At 39.5% G+C, this 24,309-nt stretch overlaps 1 protein-coding gene across 5 annotated transcripts in view; it reads left to right on the plus strand.

Annotated features, from left to right (window-relative positions):
• The window catches only part of RABGAP1L (RAB GTPase activating protein 1 like), a 551,348-nt gene that overhangs the window by 68,960 nt on the left and 458,079 nt on the right, over positions 1 to 24,309 (plus strand). For all 5 annotated transcript variants that reach the window (XR_010749414.1, XM_066371551.1, XM_066371553.1 and 2 more), the window contains 3 exons: positions 3,384 to 3,541; positions 4,726 to 4,836; positions 21,190 to 21,256. Coding sequence is in view for 4 of the 5 variants with exons in the window: in XM_066371551.1 (XP_066227648.1) it covers positions 3,384 to 3,541; positions 4,726 to 4,836; positions 21,190 to 21,256 (336 nt within the window). In the remaining variant the exon portion in view is untranslated. The remainder of the gene's footprint in view (positions 1 to 3,383; positions 3,542 to 4,725; positions 4,837 to 21,189; positions 21,257 to 24,309) is intronic.

Genomic DNA, 24,309 nt, shown 5'->3' on the forward strand with positions numbered 1-24,309 from the left:
GGAGGGGAGGGGGGTGGAGAAGCAAATGGGCGCTTCTCCTATGTGCCCTGGCCGGGAATCGAACCCGGCTCCCCCGCACGCCAGGCCGACGTTCTACCGCTGAGCCAACCGGCCAGGGCTAAATAGATTTTTTAATAAGTTTTTTTTTTTGGTATGCTATGCCTCTTATTTTAGCCCCTTTCAGGCAAGATGTTTTTAAAATTTTAACTCATATCTCTCTGGGTGTCTTTTATAGAATGATTTTCCTACATTTATTTCTTAGCTGAATATTTTCTTGGCATATGGTGTTCTTGTTTTCACCAATATTAGTGAAAAAGGTTTATTTTGGAAAAGTGGGCTATGTTATTTATTTTAAGTAAATGCCTTTTTGTTTAATAACACTGTTTTTGATGTTAACATGTAATGCATATTTAAGAATTTGAAAAATACTGAAATAAAAAAATATAGTGACTAAAAGTCCCACCAGAGTTAAGATTGTGGTTTCTCCTTTCCACCTACCTACATACGCCTTCCTCTCCACCTCTTCAGAAACAACACTCTCAGCATAGTTTTGTGTTTAATTACTGCTTTCTCTTAGGTGTACTGCCTTCTGGGGGAAAACTGTACTGTATTATTGGTCAATAAATCTTTTCCTTCTGCAAAGGAAAGGGCTATTCTAGTATGTTATTTGTGTGTGTGTGTGTGTGTGTGTGTATGTGTGTGTAATCATGTGGCACATATAGAAATGTTTGCCATGGTATGTGTTTTTAACTTTCTTTTCATTATATTGGTTACCCAGTTTGTTCTAATAACTATGGATACTGGTCGTTGTTTCCGAAGCTACTTTGCCATACCAATCTGTGGGTGCCATTTAGCTTACTCACCCAGTCTGGAATTCACAAATGATTAGAACCTTTTGTTGGAAATAGCAACTTGTAAGGCATGATCAGGACTCAAGGCAGTTTGATTGCTGTTAATGATGTTAATGTGCTGTTGTGTCCTTCCTTCAAAAAGAGAGAAAGGTGAAGTCTGATTTCTTCCCGTCCCCCCTCATTCTCACCATTCCTGAGCCTTGCCATGTACCTTAGAATTTGCCAAGTTCTTTGACTTTTTTTGGTGTGGTATAATGAGGTAGGCTTGCTGATAGCTTTGACACAAAGAAAGTGAAATGGAAGATGTGGGAGAGGAGAAAAAAGAAATTTGGTTGGGGTTCGACTTCACAAATGTATCAAAAATTCTGTACAGGCATTCCCCTGTTTTCACATCTAATACTTGCTTAAAATTATGCTGAAGTTGAATATGTCAAAAGGAACCAATAGACTTCACATTTTATTTGGAGTTGGGAGGTGGGGAGTACTCAAAGAACTAAAAATAGTTTAACACCCCGATTTACACTCTACTTGGTAGGCATAATCTTCAATGACTTATTCCTACCATGTTTTTTGGTTCTGTTTTTCTCTATAACACTTAAATTATCGGGCTAAGTCAAATAAGTATCCAGTTAAGACTCAACATTCCTGCTTTTGACTTAACCTAATGAGTCCTCACCTACCTCAAGCACACTCTGCCTACATGTGCTGGAATGTAAGCTCCATACTCCCAGCTCTCATGTTCAAAATATATATGTTGCATGAATGAGTAAATTATCATTATTTTAATTGTATATGATTTGAGGCCTACAGTTTTTATTAATGTCAATCCTTTGCTGTTTTTATTGTTTTTACTCATTAATATAAAATTAAAATTGGATAACAGTAAAATATTTTAAAAACTTAATGTACAATGTGATACAAATATGGTATTGCTGAAGTTGAACTTCAGACTGGCAGGCAACTTTTTTTTTTTTTTTGTATTTTTCTGAAGCTGGAAACGGGGAGAGACAGTCAGACAGACTCTCGCATGCGCCCGACCGGGATCCACCCGGCACGCCCACCAGGGGGCGACGCTCTGCCCACCAGGGGGCGATGCTCTGCCCCTCTGGGGCATCGCTTTGCGACCAGAGCCACTCCAGCTCCTGGGGCATAGGCCAAGGAGCCATCCCCAGCGCCCGGGCCATCTTTGCTCCAATGGAGCCTCGGCTGGGGGAGGGGAAGAGAGAGACAGAGAGGAAGGAGAGGGGGAGGGGTGGAGAAGCAGATGGGCGCTTCTCCTGTGTGCCCTGGCCGGAAATCGAACCCGGGACTTCTGCTCGCCAGGCCGACGCTCTACCACTGAGCCAACCGGCCAGGGCGGCAGGCAACTTTCTTACAGTTAAAAGTGTATAAGGCAGTTAAGAAGCTATTAATTTGGCACTGGCAAGGCAACTTAGGATAATCATTGATTAATGTGTAAGTATGGCTATTGGAGGTTTGAGAATCACTTATTTTGAATGTGATAGACTGAATGCATGAAACAAGGTAGAATATATGACTATAACAAAAATAGAAAAATGAACTAAGACTCCATACGTTAAGAAATTCTACTGTTGATGAAAGTGCTCCTGTTTCAAGCAAATTACAAAATATTACACTCCTGGACTAATACTAATTCAGTGAATAATTTGAATCCACTCTATCTGTAAGTGAAGGATTTCTTACCATTCAGAGAAGCTTCTTTACTTGTTCCTCCCATTGTGTGGTTTTAGAAATATGGACTTTGTTAAATCCTTCTTATTTCATCTTGTTCTCTTTGTTCAACCCATGAGTGGCCTAAAGGATTGGAAGGTCTTTTGTGCTTCAGACTTACCCAAGGGTGAGATCGTATGATGCTGCTTTTGGAACTGAGGGGAAGATAACTTCTGAAAGAGTATGGGTTTAGAGTACTTCACTTAGGAGGAAGAGAATAAGATTTGCATATCCTATAAAGTAGTCACCAGGGTGACTGATCATTTCAGTATTCATTCTGAGAATCTGGCAGTGCATTTATATCACAGCAGCTTTGCTTAACAACACAGGAAGCTCTTTGTTTGCTTATTGCTAAAACCAGTATTTGCTTCATTCTGTGCCTCAAGGGTTTAGTCCTCTGAGGCTGAAGGAAGTGAAAAGAGAAATTGAGGACTGGTGTGAAGGTTTAGATACCAGCAGCATTCTAGTAATTATCTTTGAATTTATTCATTGCAATATAGTATATTCTGAGGTCTAGAAACATCTATAAATTAATAAAGCTCTTTTGTGAACTTAAACATCTTTACGACTGTTTAAATGCCAGATTGAAAGAAGTAACTATATACATGTTTGGACTATATATTGTAAACTGTATAACATATATCATAAATAACATATTATAAACTATATATATGCTTAGACTATATCTGCTAAAGAGAAGTGTGATCATGGAAAGTTAACAGATTCAAGGATTAGGAGAGAAGGGTATCAAAATTCAGTTAACACCTTTGTCTAATGGTACTCCCATTTTTATTCTTCTAGGTAAGCAGAATTTTGTATAGTTTCTGTACAGCATTCAAACGTTCTTCCAGACAAGTGTCTGATGTTAAAGACTCAATTGTTCCTACCCCCGACAGTGATGTGTTTACCTTCAGTGTCTCCTTGGAAGTAAAAGAAGATGATGGAAAGGGAAACTTTAGGTGAGGTTATTTGGAAAGAATAAAAATTGGTATTGTGCCTGAAATATGATATTGGCTAAGATAAAGATGCCAGAAACTATACAATGTTCATGGAAAGTTTTAAAATCCTAAAGAAATATTTGTGAATGAAAGTGTTTCATTTTTCTCATGCTTTTCAGATATTTTATGGAAATAATTTTCTTAATATTTAAAAATACTGTTATTTATTATAGAACGCTTAATAGAATAAAAAATAGCTATAGCCTTGTTTGTTAAGACAATCACTTTTAATATTTTATTTATTCCCTTTATTTTAGGGGATATTTTTATACAGTCATATATCTACAGATTTTTCCTTTAACTTTTTGATATAAATTTTTTCATTAAAATGTTCTTAATCAAAATTATTTTTAATGGCTACCAATAGTGTATTGTGTGGTTTTAGCATCATTTACTTAACCCATTCATTTTGTTGTATATTTAGAATGTTTTCTCCAGTTCAAAAATTGGCAGCTAATAAGACACAGTTATATTCTAATGATCACCTATGTGCCATAACTATGCTTTTAATTCAATTCTAACAATAATTGTTAGGTAGGTATTTTACTCATTTTTGCAGATACAGAAATTGGGTTATAGGTTAAATTGCTCAAGTTATTTTTTTTTCAGATAAAACAAACTGTATTTTACACATTTATTGTTTTAATGATAATTCTTAAGAATAGTCAGTCTGGCCTAGGCTAGACTTTTTAAATCTAAATGATTTGTCTATTTCTTATTTATACTTTCCTAGATATGTCACAGACATTAATCATCTTAAGTACTAGATGTTTTAAAAATAAGTTCTTCTTTTCATTTTTTATTGCCTTGGGTTTTACTATGTTAAAAGAACTCATGTCCACATTACAAGCTAAAACCAGAAATGTGACTGTCTTTAACAATAACTAATTAAACCCTATTCCTAAGTTTAAGTTTAAAATCTAAAATTTGAAATGATGTCATTTAAAATCTCTTGTTTTTTAACCTTGGTTAGGTTTTGTTGACTATAAAATTTGTAGTTTGTTACTGTGTGGCAGGATAAGAGTTTAGTACATTTTAATAGTAAGGGTGTTGTTACTTAAATACTTTGATGTCTCATTCTAACCTTGGAGTAGATTATTTTATTTTGTTGTATTGATAATTAATGTTCTGTTTGCATATTTCAGCCCTGTGCCAAAGGACAGAGATAAATTTTATTTCAAATTTAAACAAGGAATAGAGAAGAAGGTTGTGATTACAGTGCAGCAGCTTTCTAACAAAGAATTAGCTATTGAAAGGTAAGCAGCTTACTCCTCAATGCTACCAAAAATGTATACTAACGTTATTTTCAAGAAACCCACTATTGGCTTACTCACTGTGGCTTTTCACCATACTTAAGTTTCTTCATTTATAAATGAAAATGAGGATGGGAATCATAATGTTTTCCATGCTCAAATAACTTGGATGTAACTGGCGCATTGAAAGTTTCATTTGTGGGGGCAATAAATGTGAAATGGCATTATTTTTTCAATAATAACTTCTTCAGCCCTGTTTGGTCAAATCCCTTTTTTCTGCTGTTTCTTATTTGCATATAAGTCAGATACCTCAACTTCCCAATCATTTTTAGTTATTAAATAGTCCATATAGTTACTGGGATTTCAAAAACTTTAAAAGATGGATATGTATTTATAAAATATATACATGTAATACACACATATATACTTACATACTCATATACATGCATGTGTAGGTACATTTATAGATTTATATATATACCGTATTTTTCACTCCATAAGACCTGACCATAAGACACACCTAAGGTTTTAAGGAGGAAAATAAGAAAAACAATATTCTGAACCAAATTGTGTGTTAAAATATTTAATAAGATACCGTATTTTTCACTCCATAAGATGCACGGACATTTTCCCCAAGTACGTCTTATGGAGTGAAAAATACAGTATACCGCTCACAAAAATTAGGGGATATTTCAAAATGAATATGAAGCAATAAAAAAAAGAAGCATTTGATTTTTTTTTTTATTAAACAAGAACATCAGAAAAGCAAACAAGTCAATAATAGTTGTTTGATTATGCAAATGAGATGCAAAACAAACTTTTATTTCATTGGTGAAAATGCACTCTATAAAAGGCTGAAAGTACTGGAGTATCTGCACATTCCCTGATCCCCTAATTTTTGTGAGCAGTGTATTTGGCCATATAAAACAATGAAAAACTCTTGTAGGAAAATAGATACTATAAACAAAGTCAATAACAAATGATAGTTCTGGAAAAAATATCTATGGTCTATATATGTTTCATAACAATTGGCAGGAAAAAAAGGAAAAAACAAGCAACAGTACGAATAGGAAAGCTCTTCACATGGCCAATAAATATATACGTAAGGATGTCCCAGTTCATGAATAGACAGGGAAATGTAATTAAAGTAACAATAAGGTATCCAATTGGCAAAAATAACATGTGGAGCTGATGGGGATATAGAGAAAAAGGGTCAAACGTGTGTACAGCCTTTTTGAAAAACAGTCTGGCACCATCTGTGGAGATTAAAAAGTACCTATAATGTGACACATTGGTCCCATTCTAGGGAATATATCCCATTGGAGATGAAAGTATACCATTCAAGGACATTTTCAAGGATATTTATTATAGCATTGTTTATAGTGGCAAAATATTGGAAATAGGCCCTGGCCGGTTGGTTCAGTGGTAGAGCGTCAGCCTGGCGAGCAGAAGTCCCGGGTTCGATTACCGGCCAGGGCACACAGGAGAAGCACCCATCTACTTCTCCACCCCTCCCCCTCTCCTTCCTCTCTGTCTCTCTCTTCCCCTCCCGCAGCGAGGCTCCATTGGAGCAAAGATGGCCCAGGCGCTGGGGACGGCTCCTTGGCCTCTGCCCCAGGCGCTAGAGTGGCTCTGGTCGCAACAGAGCGACGCCCCAGAGGGGCAGAGCATCGCCCCCTGGTGGGCAGAGCGTCGCCCCCTGGTGGGCATGCCGGGTGGATCCCGGTCGGGCGCATGCGGGAGTCTGTCTGACTGTCTCTCCCGTTTCCAGCTTCAGAAAAATACAAAAAATAAATAAATAAATAAATAAAAAACCCCAAAATATTGGAAATAAAAACAAATATCTATTCACTAGACTTAGGAGTGAGAGAAATTGATGCTGATCACTGAGGAAGAAAAGCCTCTTTATCAAGGCTGTTGTATACCATGACCACTCTGTCTCCCCCATAGCCCCATTTTCTAGACTGGGATGAAGGTCATGGCCAGTTGAGGTTCTGGCTGATGGCATCATGGCAACCTTTTTCACATATCTGTTGGATGACTTTTGTAAACATCTGCTCTAAGATTGACTGAGATTGCTTCAGGCTCATGGTCTTCCTTAAAGCAATATTTTGTTCAGCCTAACAGTCAGAATTTCCTGAGATGAGGGATATTTTGTGAGTACTTGGATTTTTAAATTTTTTTGGCAAAAGAAACCCTTGCCTTTTATTGGGTTATATGTAGTACTTAATATATTTAAATCACAAAACATTAACTGGTGGAATTTAAGGTACTCCAGTAGGTGGCACTCTTGTCAAGAGAATTCTTAACTGAATTGTAAACACTGCTGTTGCCAGTTAATTTGTAGCATAAAGACATGGTTGTGAAAGGAAAAATTTCAAATTACATAATTTTTGTCTTGTCCTTTAAAAGAAAATGATTTATCATTTTTAAAAACAACTCTTTTTGCCTGACCAGGCAGGCAGTGGCGCAGTAGATAGAGCGTCGGACTGGGATGCTGAGATCCCAGGTTTAAGACCCCGAGGTCGCCAGCTTGTGCGTGGGCTCATCTGGTTTGAGCAAAAGCTCACCAGCTTGGACCCAAGGTCGCTGGCTCGAGCAAGGGGTTACTCGGTCTGCTGAAGGCCCGCAGTCAAGGCACATATGAGAAAGCAATCAATGAACAACTAAGGTGTTGCAATGCGCAACGAAAAACTAATGATTGATGCTTCTCATCTCTCCTGTCTGTCTGTCCCTGTCTATCCCTCTCTCTGACTCTGTCCCTGTAAAAAAAAAAACCACACACAGAAAACAATTTTTTATTACATAGTTTCTAACACACAAAGATAAGAATAATATATTGAACCCCAGTGCAGCCATCACCCCCTACAAATGCAAATTTTCAGTATTTTGGAGTTTTTTTAAACATTAAATTTTGCTGTTAAGCCGTTTGTGCAATCAAGGGTTCACGTGTTCCTCATCTGTCGATATTTGACAAGTTACACTGCGATGATCTGCCTTGACCACTTGGAAGGCAAACGCTGTGTCATGTATCCCACAATTTTTAACATCCAGCATAGGGCTTGGAACAGAGCTTTGTAGTTAGCTATTTAATCCTCACTTAACCCTTTTCCATGCTGAGTACTGTTGTAGATGCTACCTGGGAGGTATAGGTACTGTTTTCTTCATTGTACATGTGAGGAAACTGAGGCACAGAGAGGTTAAAGAACTTGCCCACGATCATGCAATTAAATACTGAGTACATCTGATACCAGAATATAGATTCTTATTCTCTACTGTTTCTTTTAAAGTACTTGTTGAATAAATGAATAAAAAGTTTATAAAATTTTATTGTTAGAACATTGACTAAATGCAATAACATGCAGTAATAGAACATTGCACCTGATAGAATTCTACCTTGTTTAGAGGATATGCAAAAATTGCTTTCGTATATTGAAAGTTTCTGATATTCTGTTCTAAATCACTGTGTTAGATTTTGCATATTAAACTTTGTTTAGGAATTGGACAGAAGAGAGAAAATGTTAATAACCATCATTAATTTAGTGCTCACTGTGTGATGGCTGTTGTACAATTTAATTGTCATAACAACATGGGAGGAAGTTATTATAATAATTACCCTATTTTTGTAAAGGATGAAACAGATGCTTAATAAAGTTAAGTAACTTTGGTCACTGGGCCAGCAACTGGTAGAGTCAGGGTTTAAACCAATGCCATCTGATTCTTGAGTGTATACTCTTAAAGACTATATCCAATTAAATCTTGATTTTATACTGTTTAAAATTAATGAAACCCATTAGAAAATAAATGAATTGGTGATCTTTGGTTGATTTCCAGCAGAATTATCTTTGATTGCTGGCTTCTGCTGGTTCCTAGTAGAGGGAGGAGGCATTATATGTATGTAGTACTACTAACTTTTCAGCATCTTATGCTAAGACATACTACATTTTTACAAGTTGATCTATTCTAGATGTCTTGGAGCTCATATTTAAATAAGCTTTTTTTTTTTTTTTTTTTTTTTTTCATTTTTCTGAAGCTGGAAACAGGGAGAGACAGTCAGACAGACTCCCGCATGCGCCCGACCGGGATCCACCCGGCACGCCCACCAGGGGCGACGCTCTGCCCACCAGGGGGCGATGCTCTGCCCATCCTGGGCGTCGCCATATTGCGACCAGAGCCACTCTAGCGCCTGGGGCAGAGGCCACAGAGCCATCCCCAGCGCCCAGGCCATCTTTGCTCCAATGGAGCCTTGGCTGCGGGAGGGGAAGAGAGAGACAGAGAGGAAAGTGCGGCGGAGGGGTGGAGAAGCAAATGGGCGCTTCTCCTGTGTGCCCTGGCCGGGAATCGAACCCGGGTCCTCCGCACGCTAGGCCGACGCTCTACCGCTGAGCCAACCGGCCAGGGCCATGTTTTGTGATTTGATAGCTATTGTAATGGTAGCTAACATCTCTATCATGTCACATAATTATAATTTCTTTTTTGTGGTTGGAATATTTAAAATCTAGTCTTTTAGCAAATTGGATTATTATAGTACTATTGTCTGCATTCACTGTACTGTGCTTTATACCTCTAGTACTTATTTACTACTAGTTACAAGTTTGTGCCGTTAAACAACTTCTATTTCCCCACTGTCACTTGGAATAGTATCTTCAAGGTCCATTATGTTGTTGCAAATGGCAGGATTTCCTTCTTTATCATGGCTGAATAATATTCTTGTGTGTGTGTGTGTGTCACATTTCCTCTATTTATTCATTGATGGGTGCTTTGGTTGTTTTTATATCTTGGCTATGTGAATAATGCTGCAATAAACATGGGGGGGTGCATATATCTCTTGTCTCTTTGATGTTCTGTTTTCATTTTCTTTGAGTACATACCCGGAAGTGGAATTGCTGGATCATGTGATAGATCTATTTTTAATTTTTTGAGGAATCTCTGTATTTTTTCTTAATGGTGAACCAATTTACATTCTTAATTTACATTAAGAAAATAAATTCTTATTTATTGATTTAAGAAATGGTAATCTGTAGCCTGGCTGTGATGGATTTAGAAAAAATGGGGTACCTGACCTGTGGTGGTGCAGTGAATAAAGCATTCAACATAGACTGCTGAGGTTGCTGGTTCAAAACCCTTGGCTTGTCTGGTCAAGGCACATATGGGAAGCATTGCTATGAGTTGATGCTTCCCACTCCTTTCCTACTTCTCTTTCTCCTCTCTGTAAAAATCAATAAATAAAGTCTTCAGAAAAGATGGGGTATTTTATCCTATGTTAGTTGTTAGTTTACTGGCTCTTGGTTCCAAATCTACCCTCTTACTCAGGGGTAGTCAACCTTTTTATACCTACCACCTACTTTTGTATCTCTGTTAGTAATAAAATTTTTTAACCACCCACCAGTTCCACAGTCATAGTGATTTATAAAGTAGGGAAGTTACTTTATAAGATTTATAAAGCGGCCTGACCAGGAGGTGGCGCAGTGGATAGAGCATCGGACTGGGATGCGGAAGGACCCAGGTTCGAGACCCCGAGGTTGCCAGCTTGAGTGCGGGCTCATCTGGTTTGAGCAAAGCTCAACAGCTTGAACCCAAGGTCGCTGGCTCCAGCAAGGGGTTGCTCGGTCTGCTGAAGGCCCGCGGTCAAGGCACATGTGAGAAAGCAATCAATGAACAACTAAGGTGTTGCAACGCACAATGAAAAACTGATGATTGATGCTTCTCATCTCTCTCCGTTCCTGTCTGTCTGTCCCTGTCTATCCCTCTCTCTGACTCACTCTCTGTCTCTGTAAAAAAAAATAAATAAATAAAATAAAATAAAAAAAAGATTTATAAAGCGGAGTTACAGTAAGTTAAAGCATATAATAATAATTACTTACCAAGTACTTTATGTGGGATTTTTGCTAAGTTTGGCAGAATAAATCTTTATAAAACAACTTACTGTAGTTAAATCTACCTTTTTATTTATACTTTGGTTGCTCCGCTACCCACCATGAAAGCTGGAACACCCACTAGTGGGTGGTAGGGACCAGGTTGACTACCACTGCTCTTACTCTATTAGTGAAGCTTTATCCACTTCTTCTCTGCAAGCAAGCACAGTATTAAATTCTGCCAGCAGAGGGTGCTGGAGAAACACCGCAGGAGGGCTGTCTGGTTCTGGTGCGACTGTCTCTTGCTGCACAGCTCAGGGACTTCCACTGGTGCTGCGCTCCAGCTGGGCACCCAGTGCACCTGCTCCCTGTTTGAGCTCACAGTCTTGGTCCTGCCTCAGCGAGACCTTCTTGTGGCCCTCCAACACAGACACTGGGGGCTCTGGGCTCACACCACTTTGCCCAGGAGCTGGCTGTAGAATTCCTGACTTCCATTGTTGGCCTGCCTGCCCACTCTGACTGTCTGCACCCGGAGGGCTGTTTCCTGCTTGCTTGTGGCCCAGCTTTGCCTGGCTAGTACAGTAACCTTTCTCTCCCTCCGGGTTCCATCTGTACCCTTTCCAGTACAATTTGCATACCAGCTTTAAGGAGAGGACCCTCCCTTCGAGTTTGCTGTTTCTTGGGGTTCTCCCTTACTTAGCCTTAGAGGGTAGTTTTAGAATTGTCTTTCTAGTTACTCTCCTATTACATTTAATAATACTGCTTTTTAAATGTCAACTCTTAAATTTATTTTTTATTTATTGATTGTAGGAAGAGAGGAAGGGAGTGAGATAGACAAATAGAAACATTAATATTTCTGTATGTGCCCTGACTGGATATCGAACTGGCAACCTTTACATATTGGGGAAAATACTCTCATCTCTAGATTACTTGTAACACCTAACATAATGTAAATGATATGTAAATAGTTGTTATTCTGTGTTGTTTATGGGATAATGGCAAGAAAAAATGTCTACATGTTTAATACAGATGCAGCCATCGTAGGCCAAACTACATAATACATATGAGAAACATTTTTTTTCTTGAATACTTTTGATCCATAGTGGGTTGAAATTGCAAATGAGGAGCTCATAGATATGGAGGGCCAAGTGTAATTTTTTTCATATCACTAGTAAACATTGCTTGTTATTAATATTTTGTTCTTAAGTATAATGGCAGCATAGTTTTTTTTTTTAATAAATTTTTATTTTAATGGGGTGACATCAAAAAATCAGGGTACATATATTCAAAGAAAACATGTCCAGGTTATCTTGCCATTCACTTCTGTTGCATACCCATCACCCAAAGAGAGATCGTCCTCCGTCACCCTCTATCCAGTTTTCTTTGTACCCCCCCTCCCCCTCTTCCTCCTTCCCTCCCCCCACCCCCCGTAACCACCACACTCCTGTCCATGTCTCTTAGTCTCGTTTTTATGTCCCACCAATGTATGGAATCCTGCAGTTCTTGTTTTTTTTCTGATTCACTTATTTCACTCCGCATAATGTTATCAAGATTCCACCATTCTGCTGTAAGTGATCCGATGTCATCATTTCTTCTAGCTGAATAGTATACCATGATGTATATGTGCCCCATCTTCTTTATCCAGTCTTCTATTTTTTTTTACAGTGATTAAAAGCCTTTAAGCAAACTCTTGGCCAATACAGCAAGAATCCATAAAAGAGTAGTGTCCTTAACTTGTTCACCAAGTCCAAGTTGGCCCCATTACCATGCCAAATCCCTGAAAAATGCAACCCAAACACAGTTCAGTCTGTTAGGAGCTGTCACAGGGAGCAGGAGTCCAGGAAAAGTCCACATCCAGGAAAAGTCCGCATGGCACTGGAGTTGTCACCATTCTATACTTTGCAGCTCATGTCCAAGTCCCAATGACCGCTGCTTCTAGCTGGTAATGATTCAGGTAGACTGGAAAAGCCATTTGCAGCATGCGTGGATATGGAGCTTCTGTTCTCCTCTGCCTGGAGAGATGAGACCAGGTTGCTTTTCCCTGGAGCTCTGCGACTGTGGCATGGTAAAGAGAACCTTGGGATACACTAAGCTGGGTGGCAAAGGTAGATTCATAATAGAAGTTGGCCAAAGGGGGAAAGAGAGCTCTAAATTAGGAGTAGGTCCCAGCCTGAAATATGAGTGGGGCATTGAGGTAGGAGGGATAAAGGAAACACTATATATTAAGCAAAGCAGCAGAAAATAGGACTATCAACACCCACAACAGAGATCTTTGAGGGAAGAATAAAAAACCTGACTATTCAGGCAAAACATAGTTAAGTGGCCCTTGTGCGAATGAGATCAGTTTACCTGCTTCTTGGAAGAAATACCCTAGGTTCGTCCACAGTGCCGTAGATGGGGCCGACGGCCCTGGGCACCTTCAGCCTTCAGTGGCAAACCCCAGCTTTCTGGGCAAGGTTAGGTCATAGGTGGCTGGAGCAGGGGTGAAAGAGACTGAACCCTCCCTTAGAGGAGCGAGAGGGAAGCCTACCTTCCAGTGTCGCTGTTTCCTCACAGCAGAGGCATGTAAGCCTGGCAGGCTTTAGCTCAATGACCTTCCTTTCCACTATTGAAGCAGGACCCAGATGGCATCCTATGAGACCCCTTTGGGGCGTTGGAGCCTTTAAGGGTGTATCCTAAAAGCTGGTAGTTTCCTTGATCTCTATTGGCTTTTTCTGCCTCTAGGTATCTTAAAAGCCAGGCAGCATAGTTTTTTAATTGTTATTTTTAAATATCTTTGCTTCATTTGAAGGAAAGAAGGTGAAAGAACTATAGGAAATGTATTTTTATTTGGTAGGACTTTAGGTGATTACCTAATAAAAGTTAAGTCTGTTTTTGTTTTTTTTTTTTTTCATTTTTCTGAAGCTGGAAACAGGGAGAGACAGTCAGACAGACTCCCGCATGCGCCCGACCGGGATCCATCTGGCACGCCCACCATGGGGCAACGCTCTGCCCACCAGGGGTCGATGCTCTGCCCATCCTGGGCGTCGCCATGTTGCGACCAGAGCCACTCTAGCGCCTGAGGCAGAGGCCACAGAGCCATCCCCAGTGCCTGGGCCATCTTTGCTCCAATGGAGCCTTGGCTGCGGGAGGGGAAGAGAGAGACAGAGAGGAAAGCGCGGCGGAGGGGTGGAGAAGCAAATGGGCGCTTCTCCTGTGTGCCCTGGCCGGGAATCGAACCCGGGTCCTCCGCACGCTAGGCCGACGCTCTACCGCTGAGCCAACCGGCCAGGGCAAGTCTGTTTTTATTATGTGAAATTTTTTATTTGTGTTTTAAATATTAATTTTATTTTTTGTACTTTCATTGTGGCTTAATAAGTTTACTTATCCTTTTTATTTTCATGTTATTTTTCTAATTGTTATTCACCTGTTTTCTTTAAGGGTTATATATTAAGATAAATTGTTTCTATATTCCTCTATAGAAAATTGTTATTTTGATAACTGATCAAAGTTTTATATAGCTTGATTCAACTCTTCTAAATGTAATTGAGCTTTATTTTATACACTGATGATATTTTATGTTAAATTTTCTTTATTGGAAATTTAAATAGCAAAATAGGGTTGTGCAGAAAAATTGGCATATCAGGCCGAAAATTGCCTTTCCTAAAGGTTTGCTCATAAGGTTGCTTTTGACTGGCATCTGAAAGCCTGGATTTGTGGAGGGTTCCCACCATTCCCAGAACTGAGAAGAGTGGCTCCCTGTGCCTGGATGGTTGGTGTAAACTGTGTGGTTTTTGCTGAACTACTGCTCTGCTCCTGGGAGCCTGGGATTTTGGTACATGGTAGACAGAGGGTACTTATGTGATCAGCCCCCAAGAAAAATCTTAGACACTGAATCTCTGTGAACTTTATGGTAAACATGTCACATATGTCACAGCTTGGTGCTGGAGAAATTAATGTGTCCTCTCTTGACTCCAGAGGAAGAGTACTCTTGGAGTTCATACCTGCCTTCCTCTGAACTTTACCGTGTTTCTTTTTTCCCTTTGCTGACTTTGCTTTCTATTGTTCACTCTAATAAATCATGAGCATAGACACAACTAGATGCTGAGTCCTCATAGCAGATCATTGACTGGAGTGGCCCTGGGGGCTCCAACACAAGGGCATTTTGTTTTGAGTAGTTTTTCATGTAGGAATTACATTTAAAATATCTATTTTTGTCTTTGTGTGTGTGTGTATGTGTGTGTGTGTGTGTGTGTGTAGACCTTTTTTGGTTACAGAAAGTCTGTATTTACCTATGAAGGTCTCTATGAAGACTTAGGGCAGCTTTTTTGGACCTTGCTTTCAGGGAGCAGTAGCATTTAGAAGATGAGTTTATGAGCCAATGTAAAATAAATAATATTGGGGTTTATAGCTTTGCGAACTCATCAACTGAGTGTCTTTGGATATCCAGAAGGAATCTTTTCTTGATGCACTTTATGTAAAGCCTCCTCCACATTCACGTATTCTGTTCCCTTTTCTACCTCCCATCAGTAACAGTGAAAGGCTGTCCAGAGCCCCACATTGCTCATGTACTACTGCCCCTCCTGTGGCTTGTGCTCCATAGCTGTCCAAAATTGGAGCAGAGCAGTGTCCTTCACAGCTCTGCATGCTCTTGCCAAGGGCCTTCTTCTTACCCTCAACCTTCAGCCTTACTGAAGTCATCTAGTTCTACTTTGCCTGTTTCTTCCAGGCCTTATGAGAAGTCTGAGATTCCTGGATTTTCCATCAATACTCAGATTCTGATTCCTGCTTGACTCTGGAGTCCCCCGTCTGACACCCATCTTCCAGCTTGGCCCTACTTTCTAAACCATTCCATTCTACACTGCAGAGCTCACAGTGCGTCAGCAAGCAATTTCTTTTCTCCTCCGCCTTGTTTCTGAGTGTCATCTTCCCTCTGTAGGGCATGGCTTTCGCCTGAGTCCATGTTTCCTTACAGCCTTTTCAAATGATGCTACTTCCCACTGCTTGCACCCCTGTCCTGGAGAATGCGGCATCGTTCCTGCGTGCCTTTGCGTTCCCCCGACTGCTGTTCCTCCTTCCTGCTTGAGAACGCCAGGCTTCAGCCCATGCTCTTGGGCTTCGCCATTGGCTCACCCCCCTCATTGCAGTTATCGGGCAGTCCTCGGAGTGCCCATCATTCTGGCTCACTGTTGCTGTCTAACTGTTAGGCTTTATCTTAATTTGTGGCAGGCTTAGTATCTATGTAGGTAATTTTTCCAGTAATCTAGCTTCTTACTTTCTTGACCTCTGTTTGTCCAAAGATCTCATCCTCTTTCCCTACCTCAACCCCCTACTTCTGTGGTCAGACTCTAGAATTTGTCATTACCAATATTTAAGGTCACAGAACAATCATTTTTGTTTACAAGGTCCCTTTTGCAGAGTTCCAGGTTGTGTGTGACTGTGGTTCCTGCCACTGTTCCTGTGAGGAGGGCCTGTCCGTCCTTTCCTCGATCCCTTCAGTGAGGCAGGCGGTCCCAGCAATTCCTGCAGGAGACTTTCTAACTACATTCTGTTTGAACTTACTTAGGTTGAGACTAACTTGGATTACAACTTTTATGAAATTATTTAGAGTTTTTTTTATATATACTGCTCTGAAAAACTATGATTAAGTTAGTTTTTCTTGTTTGTAGTTCTGTTTGTCCCTCTGTCATACTGTCGTTTTTCTCCTTTTTAATAACAAATGTCTTGTGATGATGGTCTCTAACATATTGGTCAGATGTCTGCCTCCTTTTCTCTTCCTTTCCTCCCTTCTTATTTCCTATCCATAGTGTTCATGGAGGTGTATAGAGTCTTAATGATTGAGGGACAAGCCACAAAAGTAAAGAAAAAAATTAGTTTCCTGTTGCAGTATATTAACCAACCATCTTTATTTTCCTCACTTATTTTTCCATCGTTAAGTCTAGAGCAGTGCTAGAGTTTTTGGGGTTTGGATGGGTGCTAACTTGGTGTTAAAAGCTGTTTAAAACTTTGTTCTTTGTTTTGAGTGAAAACTTAGTAGGTGTTACGGAAGGCTGAACTTTCTGTTCATACTAACAGTGGTGATTGTAATAATTGTTGATTATTGGCACTGCTCTATAGTTTGCAGACTGCCTCCATCATGAGTTGTTTTCATTTCAACTTTGCATTAATACAGTGAGCATATAAACAGGTAGAATTTGTATTTCAGAAAGTGGTGAGACAATGAAGTGTGTGACTTGCCCGGGATCACACAGGGGATATATACTCCGTTCTCCCCACACGCTAGGGAGGCGGCTAGAGCATAATGTGTGAGAGACCATGCAGTTTTGCAGTCATAGACATGGGCTTGAATCCAGTGTTATAACTTAATAGGTGTGTGGTTTGGGCAAACCCTGTTTACTTTTTTTTTTTTTTTTAATAGTGAGCAGATTTTGTTGAAGGAATCTTATTATTTCCTGTATTTTGGAATCATCTACAGAAGTGTTTTTCTACTTGTTTTAAATTTTTTTATTTATTTGCTTTTAGAGAGAGAGAGGAAAGAGATAGAGAGAAGGGGGGGGGGGAGGAGCAGGAAGCTTCAACTCCCATATGTGCCTTGACGAGGCAAGCCCCGGGTTTTGAACTGGCGACCTCAGAATTCCAGCTCGATGCTTTATTCACTGCACCAGCACAGGTCAGGCTCATGTTTACTTTTTGAAAACAAGTTTTATTAGGTTATTAGAAGGTTGTTTTGAAATATAACTGTAACAATATAATAATGTCTGACACAGTTAAGGCATTTGGTCAGCTGTAGCTCATATAATTAATATAACATCATGTTATCCTCCGAAGGTTTGATTCAAATTTTGGGCAGGTCAGCTATTTACTATATTATAAATAATGTGGGTGCATCTCTGCTTTGCTTCCTAACATTCTGCCTATCCACCTATCAGAGAACTTACCTTGTTAGGTTGTAATTGCTTGTTTACTTATTTTTCTCCCCTACTAGCCTATTAGCTCCTTGAGAAAATAGGTGTGAAAGCAATTTGCTTTCTACATTATTTATAGAGTTAATAAGAGAAGGTTGAATGCTTTGAACTCCCGGATGAAACACTTAATATTTGCCTTAGGTGTTTGTGGTAATAATATCTATCTAATTACTGACATGTTAGTCCTAATAGACTTTGCCTGTTCCCATAGGAAACCTGATGTGCTTTAATGAAGTATAATTTCAGAAATGACTAATACAGCTTGATAGGAAAAAATGTGTGCAAATTTAGTGCTGGGAGAACCCTTAGAGTGTATCTATTATACCTCTCCCACTTTCTAAAGAGGAAACAGAGGCCCAAACGGGGTTGGGTCCTTTCTCTGAGGTCATACTGCTAGTTGGTGGCAGGATTTTTTATTTATAACCCAGAAAAGAACAGTGCATCAAAGATCATCAAATAAGGTAATATGTGTTGCCATTTAAGGAAAACCTGAACTTCCATGGCTCCTTTTGCTTTAGAGCTTAACATAAGGATATTATATTAAGGAAATATGAAATTGTACCACTTACCTGCTAGTGCTAGACAAACAAAATAATAGAAGAGTTTAAATTTTCAAAAAAAAAGTAGGAGGAGCCTGACCAGGTGGTGGCCAGTGGATAGAGCATTGGACTGGGATGCAGAGGACCCAGGTTCGAGACCCCGAGGTTGCCAGCTTGGGCATGGGCTTATCTGGTTTGAGCAAAGCTCACCATCTTGAGCCCAAGGTCGCTGGCTCGAGCAAGGGGTTACTCGGTTTGCTGAAGGCCCATGGTCAAGGCACATATGAGAAAGCAACCAGTGAACAACTAGGGTGTCGCAATGAAAAACTGATGATTGATGTTTCTCATCTCTCTCCATTCTTGTCTGTCTGTCCCTATCTATCCCTCTCTCTGACTCTCTCTCTGTCTCTGTAAAAAAAAAAAAAAAAAGAAAGAAAGTAGGAGGATGCATACTAAACATCATTGGTGTCTAAGGGTGTTGAGTTGAGATAGAGAAGGGAGAAATAATTTTTTTTGTACACTTTGGTATTCATTAACTTTTTACAATGAGTATATTATAGTTTTATAGGTTAAAACCCCTATAATATAGGGAGTTGTTGAAAAATCCATGATAGATGAAAGCTGAGGCAAAATATACAGTAGTTTCTTCTTTTCTTTTTTTTACAGAGACGGAGAGTCAGAGGAATAGATAGGGACAGACAGACAGGAATGGAGAGAGATGAGAAGCATCAATTATCAGTTTTTCGTTGTGGCACTTTAGTTGTTCATTGATTGCTTTCTCATCTGTACCTTGACCATGAGGTTACAGCAGACCAAGTAACCCCTTGCTCAAGCCAGTGACCTTGAGTCCGAGCTGGTGAGCTTTGCTCAAACCAGATGAGCCTGCGCTCAAGCTGGCGACCTTGGGGTCTCGAACCTGGGTCCTCTGCATCCCAGTCTGACGCTCTATCCACTGCGTCACCGCCTGGTCAGGCCAGTAGTTTCTTTTTATCTGCAGTTTTGCTTTCTGTGATTTCAGTTACCCATGGTCAATCATGTTTTGAAAATATTAAATGGAAAACTCCAGAAATAAACAATTTATAAGTTCTAAATTGCATGCTGTTTTGAGTAATGTGACAAAATCAGGCCATGTACACTTTCTACTGTTAGTCACTTGGTTGCCTAATGGTTTTTGGACCTTCTGTTGTGTAATTGCAGTGCTAGTGGTCACTCCTATTTTACTAATTAATGATCCCAAAGAGTAGTGATAGTGGCAGTTCGGCTATGCCAACGAGAAGCTGGAAAGTGCTTCCTTTAAGTGAGAAGGAGTGGATGTGTAGGAGAAACATCTTACATACAGGGTTCAATACTATGCATGGTTTCAGGTACACACTGGGGTCTTGGGATGAACCCCAGCAGACAAGGGGGACTACAGGTAAGGGAATGTGAGACATATCTTCTGTCTTCATTGATCTGACTTTTTAGTTGGGGGACCAAATTTCCTATCTGAAAAGAATTAACTTTTATTCTTGCTTATCAAGAACTTAAAGCAACGGTAGAAGAAATAGTACAGTGAATTGCATGATTAATTACCATTTAATTTATACAGACAGTATTTATTTTAGGAGTTCATAGGAGAGAGATCAAATAGCATATAGTAATCATATTATGGTTAGGACTATTAGAGTATAATTATAATTATATCTGTTGTAGTAGATTATATTTTGTTCAGTGATACAGTAAATACAGGAAAATTATCCTCAGAGCTTATCAACTTTATCTTCATTGTGCTTTTGGATGCCAAAAGGGAGCCTCGAGCAAAAGTATATTCACAGGAGGTGTATATTTTATCACTTACTGAGCTTATATTTGGATAGGATTAATCATTTGTTCATGGGGGAAAACATTGCAACTAGAAAAGAAAACCTTTGGAAAATAATAAAGAGCAGATTAAGTATTGACTGGCTAGCTGCCACTCATTTGAAATTTGAAAAATTTTGTATTTAATTGATTTATATTCTCTATGCTTTGTATAAAATAATCCAGAACGCATTTTTAAGTTTTGGAAATCCACAATAAAGAGACTAGTAAGTGTGGTATGCATTGTTGTCAGAGGGGCTCTGTGGACAGATCACATGGCCTCTTTGAGTTACAAGATCTGTGGAGTAGCTATATGAATTTGAGTGAATTGTTTAGCTTCTCCGGACTTTACTTTGCTTCTTTGTAAAGCAGAATTAACAATAATATCCTAACAAATAAAAAATGTTAGATTTAACTGAATTTTGGAGCTTATGAAAATTTTTTACAAAGGGGTAGTGTTGATGGGATTTCTAACACTTCTCTAGCATCAGGAACCTCAGAATAAAGTAAATGGTTACTAGTATATAGTTGGTTGGATAATATTCTCACTAATATAACAGCGCTTGTAGTAATGTGCTTCATGTAACTTTTTTTTTTTTTTTTCAAACCGAGGACATAGTCAGTGAACATGACTGTTGAAGGCCAGGGTAATTGTTTCTGTTGATATACCTTGATTCAAAGAGAGAGCACAATGTCTTATTCTTATTTGTTTAAAAAAATTTTCCTCTATTGCTTTTCAGCCTTTTGGCTAAGATCAAGTATCAAAAAAAAAAATCTTGTTTTTAATTTAACTCAGTTAGATGATCTTGACCTATATATTTGAAATAACTATAAGGCAAACAAAATCTCTAATTTCTACCTAGAAATGAATTCATGTCTCACTACTGTGTTCTGTTTCCATAAACAGTTTTGTAACCATTTTTATCACAGTTTCTGATCATTGGTAATCTTTTACATGCAAAAATAAAGATCTGGAAATTTCGATAACGTATTTCTGTGTGATTTTTATTATTGTATCTTAATGATTTCTTATTTGTTCTGTTTCTCTAAAAACAGAAAGCTATTTGTAAGTACAGAGTTCAGATTGTATAGTTATTATAAAAAAGCTTTTTGCTCACTAGGCTTCAATATATTTTTGATACCTTATTTCTGCTTTCCCCCCACCCCCAATATTTTCAGATGTTTTGGAATGTTATTAAGCCCAGGTCGAAACGTGAAGAACAGTGACATGCACTTACTGGATATGGTAATGATAACCTTAAACACCTTTATCAAATATAGATGATAGTTACTGTACATTTTTAAAGTTTTTTTTATTTTAAAATTATGTCATATTGGGAAAATTGTTTCTTTCATCTGTATGACAGTAATAATGAAATCTGAAACCCTAAACTTAAAATTACTTATGAGGGAGAGATTTGGAGAAATTTTCACCAAAAAATCGTATGCAAGTTGAAAGCAAATAAAAGAACAGAGTTATGACAATATCTATTCATCTGTTTGGCTTGTTAGGAGGATATCTTTTCTTTGAGCTAAAAATAGCAAGTACATGTTTATAACAGGCATATCCAGAGTGAATATGGTGCTTTTTATTTATTTTAATGCACTACTATTAATTTGAGTACTGTGATAGATGATTTTATTTTATTTTTTATTTTTTTTACAGAGACAGAGAGTCAGAGAGAGGGAGGGATAGATAGGGACAGACAGACAGGAACGAAGAGAGATGAGAAGCATCAATCATTAGTTTTTCCTTGCGACACCTTAGTTGTTTATTGATTGCTTTCTCATTATGTGCCTTGACCACGGGCCTTCAGCAGACCGAGTAACCCCTTGCTTGAGCCAGCGACCTTGGGTCCAAGCTGGTGAGCTTTGCTCAAACCAGATGAGCCCGCGCTCAAGCTGGCGACCTTGGAGTCTTGAACCTGGGTCCTCTGCATCCCAGTCCGATGCTCTATCCACTGTGTCACTGCCTGGTCAGGCGATTTTATCTTCTTAAAAGCATTTCCCTTTCTGAATTTCTCCTCCTTGGTTGTCTGTTCTTAGTGAAGTATATTTATTGTGGGAGTGGCTTTATTTCCGGAATGCCCTTAAAAGTCAATATATATTTAAGAGTTGGTGTTTGACGCAAAAATAGTAAGGCATCTTAAATGTTAAATAGAAATACCTCCTAATGTTGCAGTAATGAAAACATTTACTTTGCAATTTAGAAATGTTATAGGAAATGGTCATCTTAGAGTAAGCATAAAGTTTTTTACTTATTTCACTGTGATTTTAATATTTAGTAGTACCCTTTTATTCCCTTTCAGCTGTGTTTTGCAAATGTCAGTGAAATGTTATCAATCATGTTAACGTTTTCTTTATTTCATGGTGAAATCACATAGATTTTCTTTCTTTCTTTTTTTTTTTTTTTTTTTTTATTTTTCTGAAGTTGGAAACAGGGAGGCAGTCAGACAGACTCCCACATGCACCCGACCGGGATCCACCCCGCATGCCCATCGGGGCGATGCTCTGCCCATGTGGAGCGTCGTTCTGTTGCAACCAGAGCCTTTCTAGAGCCTGAGGCAGAGGCCACAGAGCCATCCTCAGCGCCTGGGCAAACTTTGCTCTAGTGGAGCCTTGGCTGCGAGAGGGGAGGAGAGAGACAGAAAGGAAGGAGAGGGGGAGGGTTGGAGAAGCAGATGGTCACTTCTCCTGTGTGCCCTGGCTGGGAATCGAACCCGGGACTCCTGCACGCCAGGCCGACGCTCTACCACTTAGCCAACTGGCCAGGGCCTGATTTTCTAATAGTACCGAATTGTTCAGTAAGCCTTGTTTTGTCCCCCTGAGAGAGGCAGGGGGAGAGGGAAGGAGGGAGATAGATGAGGACCATCAGTTCATAGGGTGACACCTTAGTTGTTCATTGATTATTTCTCATCTGTGTCTTGACTCGGGCTCCAGCTGAGCCAGTGACCCTTTGCTCAAGCCAGTGACCTTGGGTTCAAGCCAGAGACCATGAGATCCTGTCAGTGATTCCATGCTTAAGATGGTGACCTCGGGGTTTTGAACCTGAGACCTCAGTATCCCAGGTCAATGCTTTATTCACTGTACCGCCACTGGTCAGGCTCAGTCAGCTTTTTTTGAGCTCCTAATTGTCTGCCAAACATTGGGTGAAGTGTTTGGGTTGCAGACAGGGTAGAACATAGCTCTTACCGTCTGTGGGTTCCTAGTCTTGTAATGGAAGCAGACTTTAGTAGTCTGTAACTATAGCGATGGCTTAAGCACTCTCAATGACTTGGTCCAGGGAGCCACAGAAATAGAGAGGAAGTACTGGGCATATAGGTCAGGTAAGGGCAGCTGGTTACAGTGAATGTGAAAACAAACTAGCTATTGATCCAGTGCTCCTCCATCCCTCTTTACAACACAGCAGTAATGCAAGTGCGCTTACCTAAGGCAACCCAGAGCATTTAAGAGTCCTGAAAATTCCATGAGATAGTCAGGGACATTAAATACTTAGAAGAGCCTAGGTGTTAGCTAGTCAAGGTCTTTCAGAGTTTAAGAGATTAAGGTGAATCACTGGCAGAGATTAACCCATGAATTTAAGTTCAGATTATAGAATTATAGGCCCGGTGTGAAGTTCTGAGGCCTCTTGTATGTCTCATTGCCATGCACTCTCCACCTTTCAGTCCCTGTTGAAATCAAAGGGCTCGTCAGCATGGAAGCCCCTGGAAAGAGATGTGTGCTGACCTGTTCAGCAAATAGTTGGTTTAGGCGAGAGGATGTGCATTTGCAGTTGTCAAAAGCTGTGATTTGTTATTATCCAGTGCTGTCAACCTTCATACTCTCTTAAGACGTGATTAGTGAGCTTCAGCTGGACCCTTACTTTATATTGAAGACCATGGACAGTTCTGTTTTTTTTTAAATATTCCTTGTAACTTGGCCTAATTTGTCCTATCTGCCTCCTAGAGAAGATCTTAATACTTCTGTGTCTTCTACAACATGTCCAAATATGTGACCACTTTTGAAAACAAATTTCACCTCTTATACTTTATTCTGACAAACTGTGAAAGCTTTGAAAAGTCTCTCTGCCTTTCTTTCCTTTTCTCTCCTCCTCTCTCCTCCCTTTTCCCCTCCTTGCCTTTCTCCCTCCCTGTCTCTGCTCTGCCTCTCTCTGCTTCTCCTTCCATCCCTGCCTCCAAGTATTTGCCTTTGTTCTTTGACTGCCTGGATAATTATCTTAAAGGATTTTAAAAAATTGTTTTCTCCATTTCTCTCTCAGCATTTAGCAGTTTTCTCATAACTTTGCCATTTTTTTATCTG

This window comes from Saccopteryx leptura, chromosome 2, assembly GCF_036850995.1.
Source record: "Saccopteryx leptura isolate mSacLep1 chromosome 2, mSacLep1_pri_phased_curated, whole genome shotgun sequence".
Taxonomy (NCBI): Eukaryota; Metazoa; Chordata; class Mammalia; order Chiroptera; family Emballonuridae; genus Saccopteryx; species Saccopteryx leptura.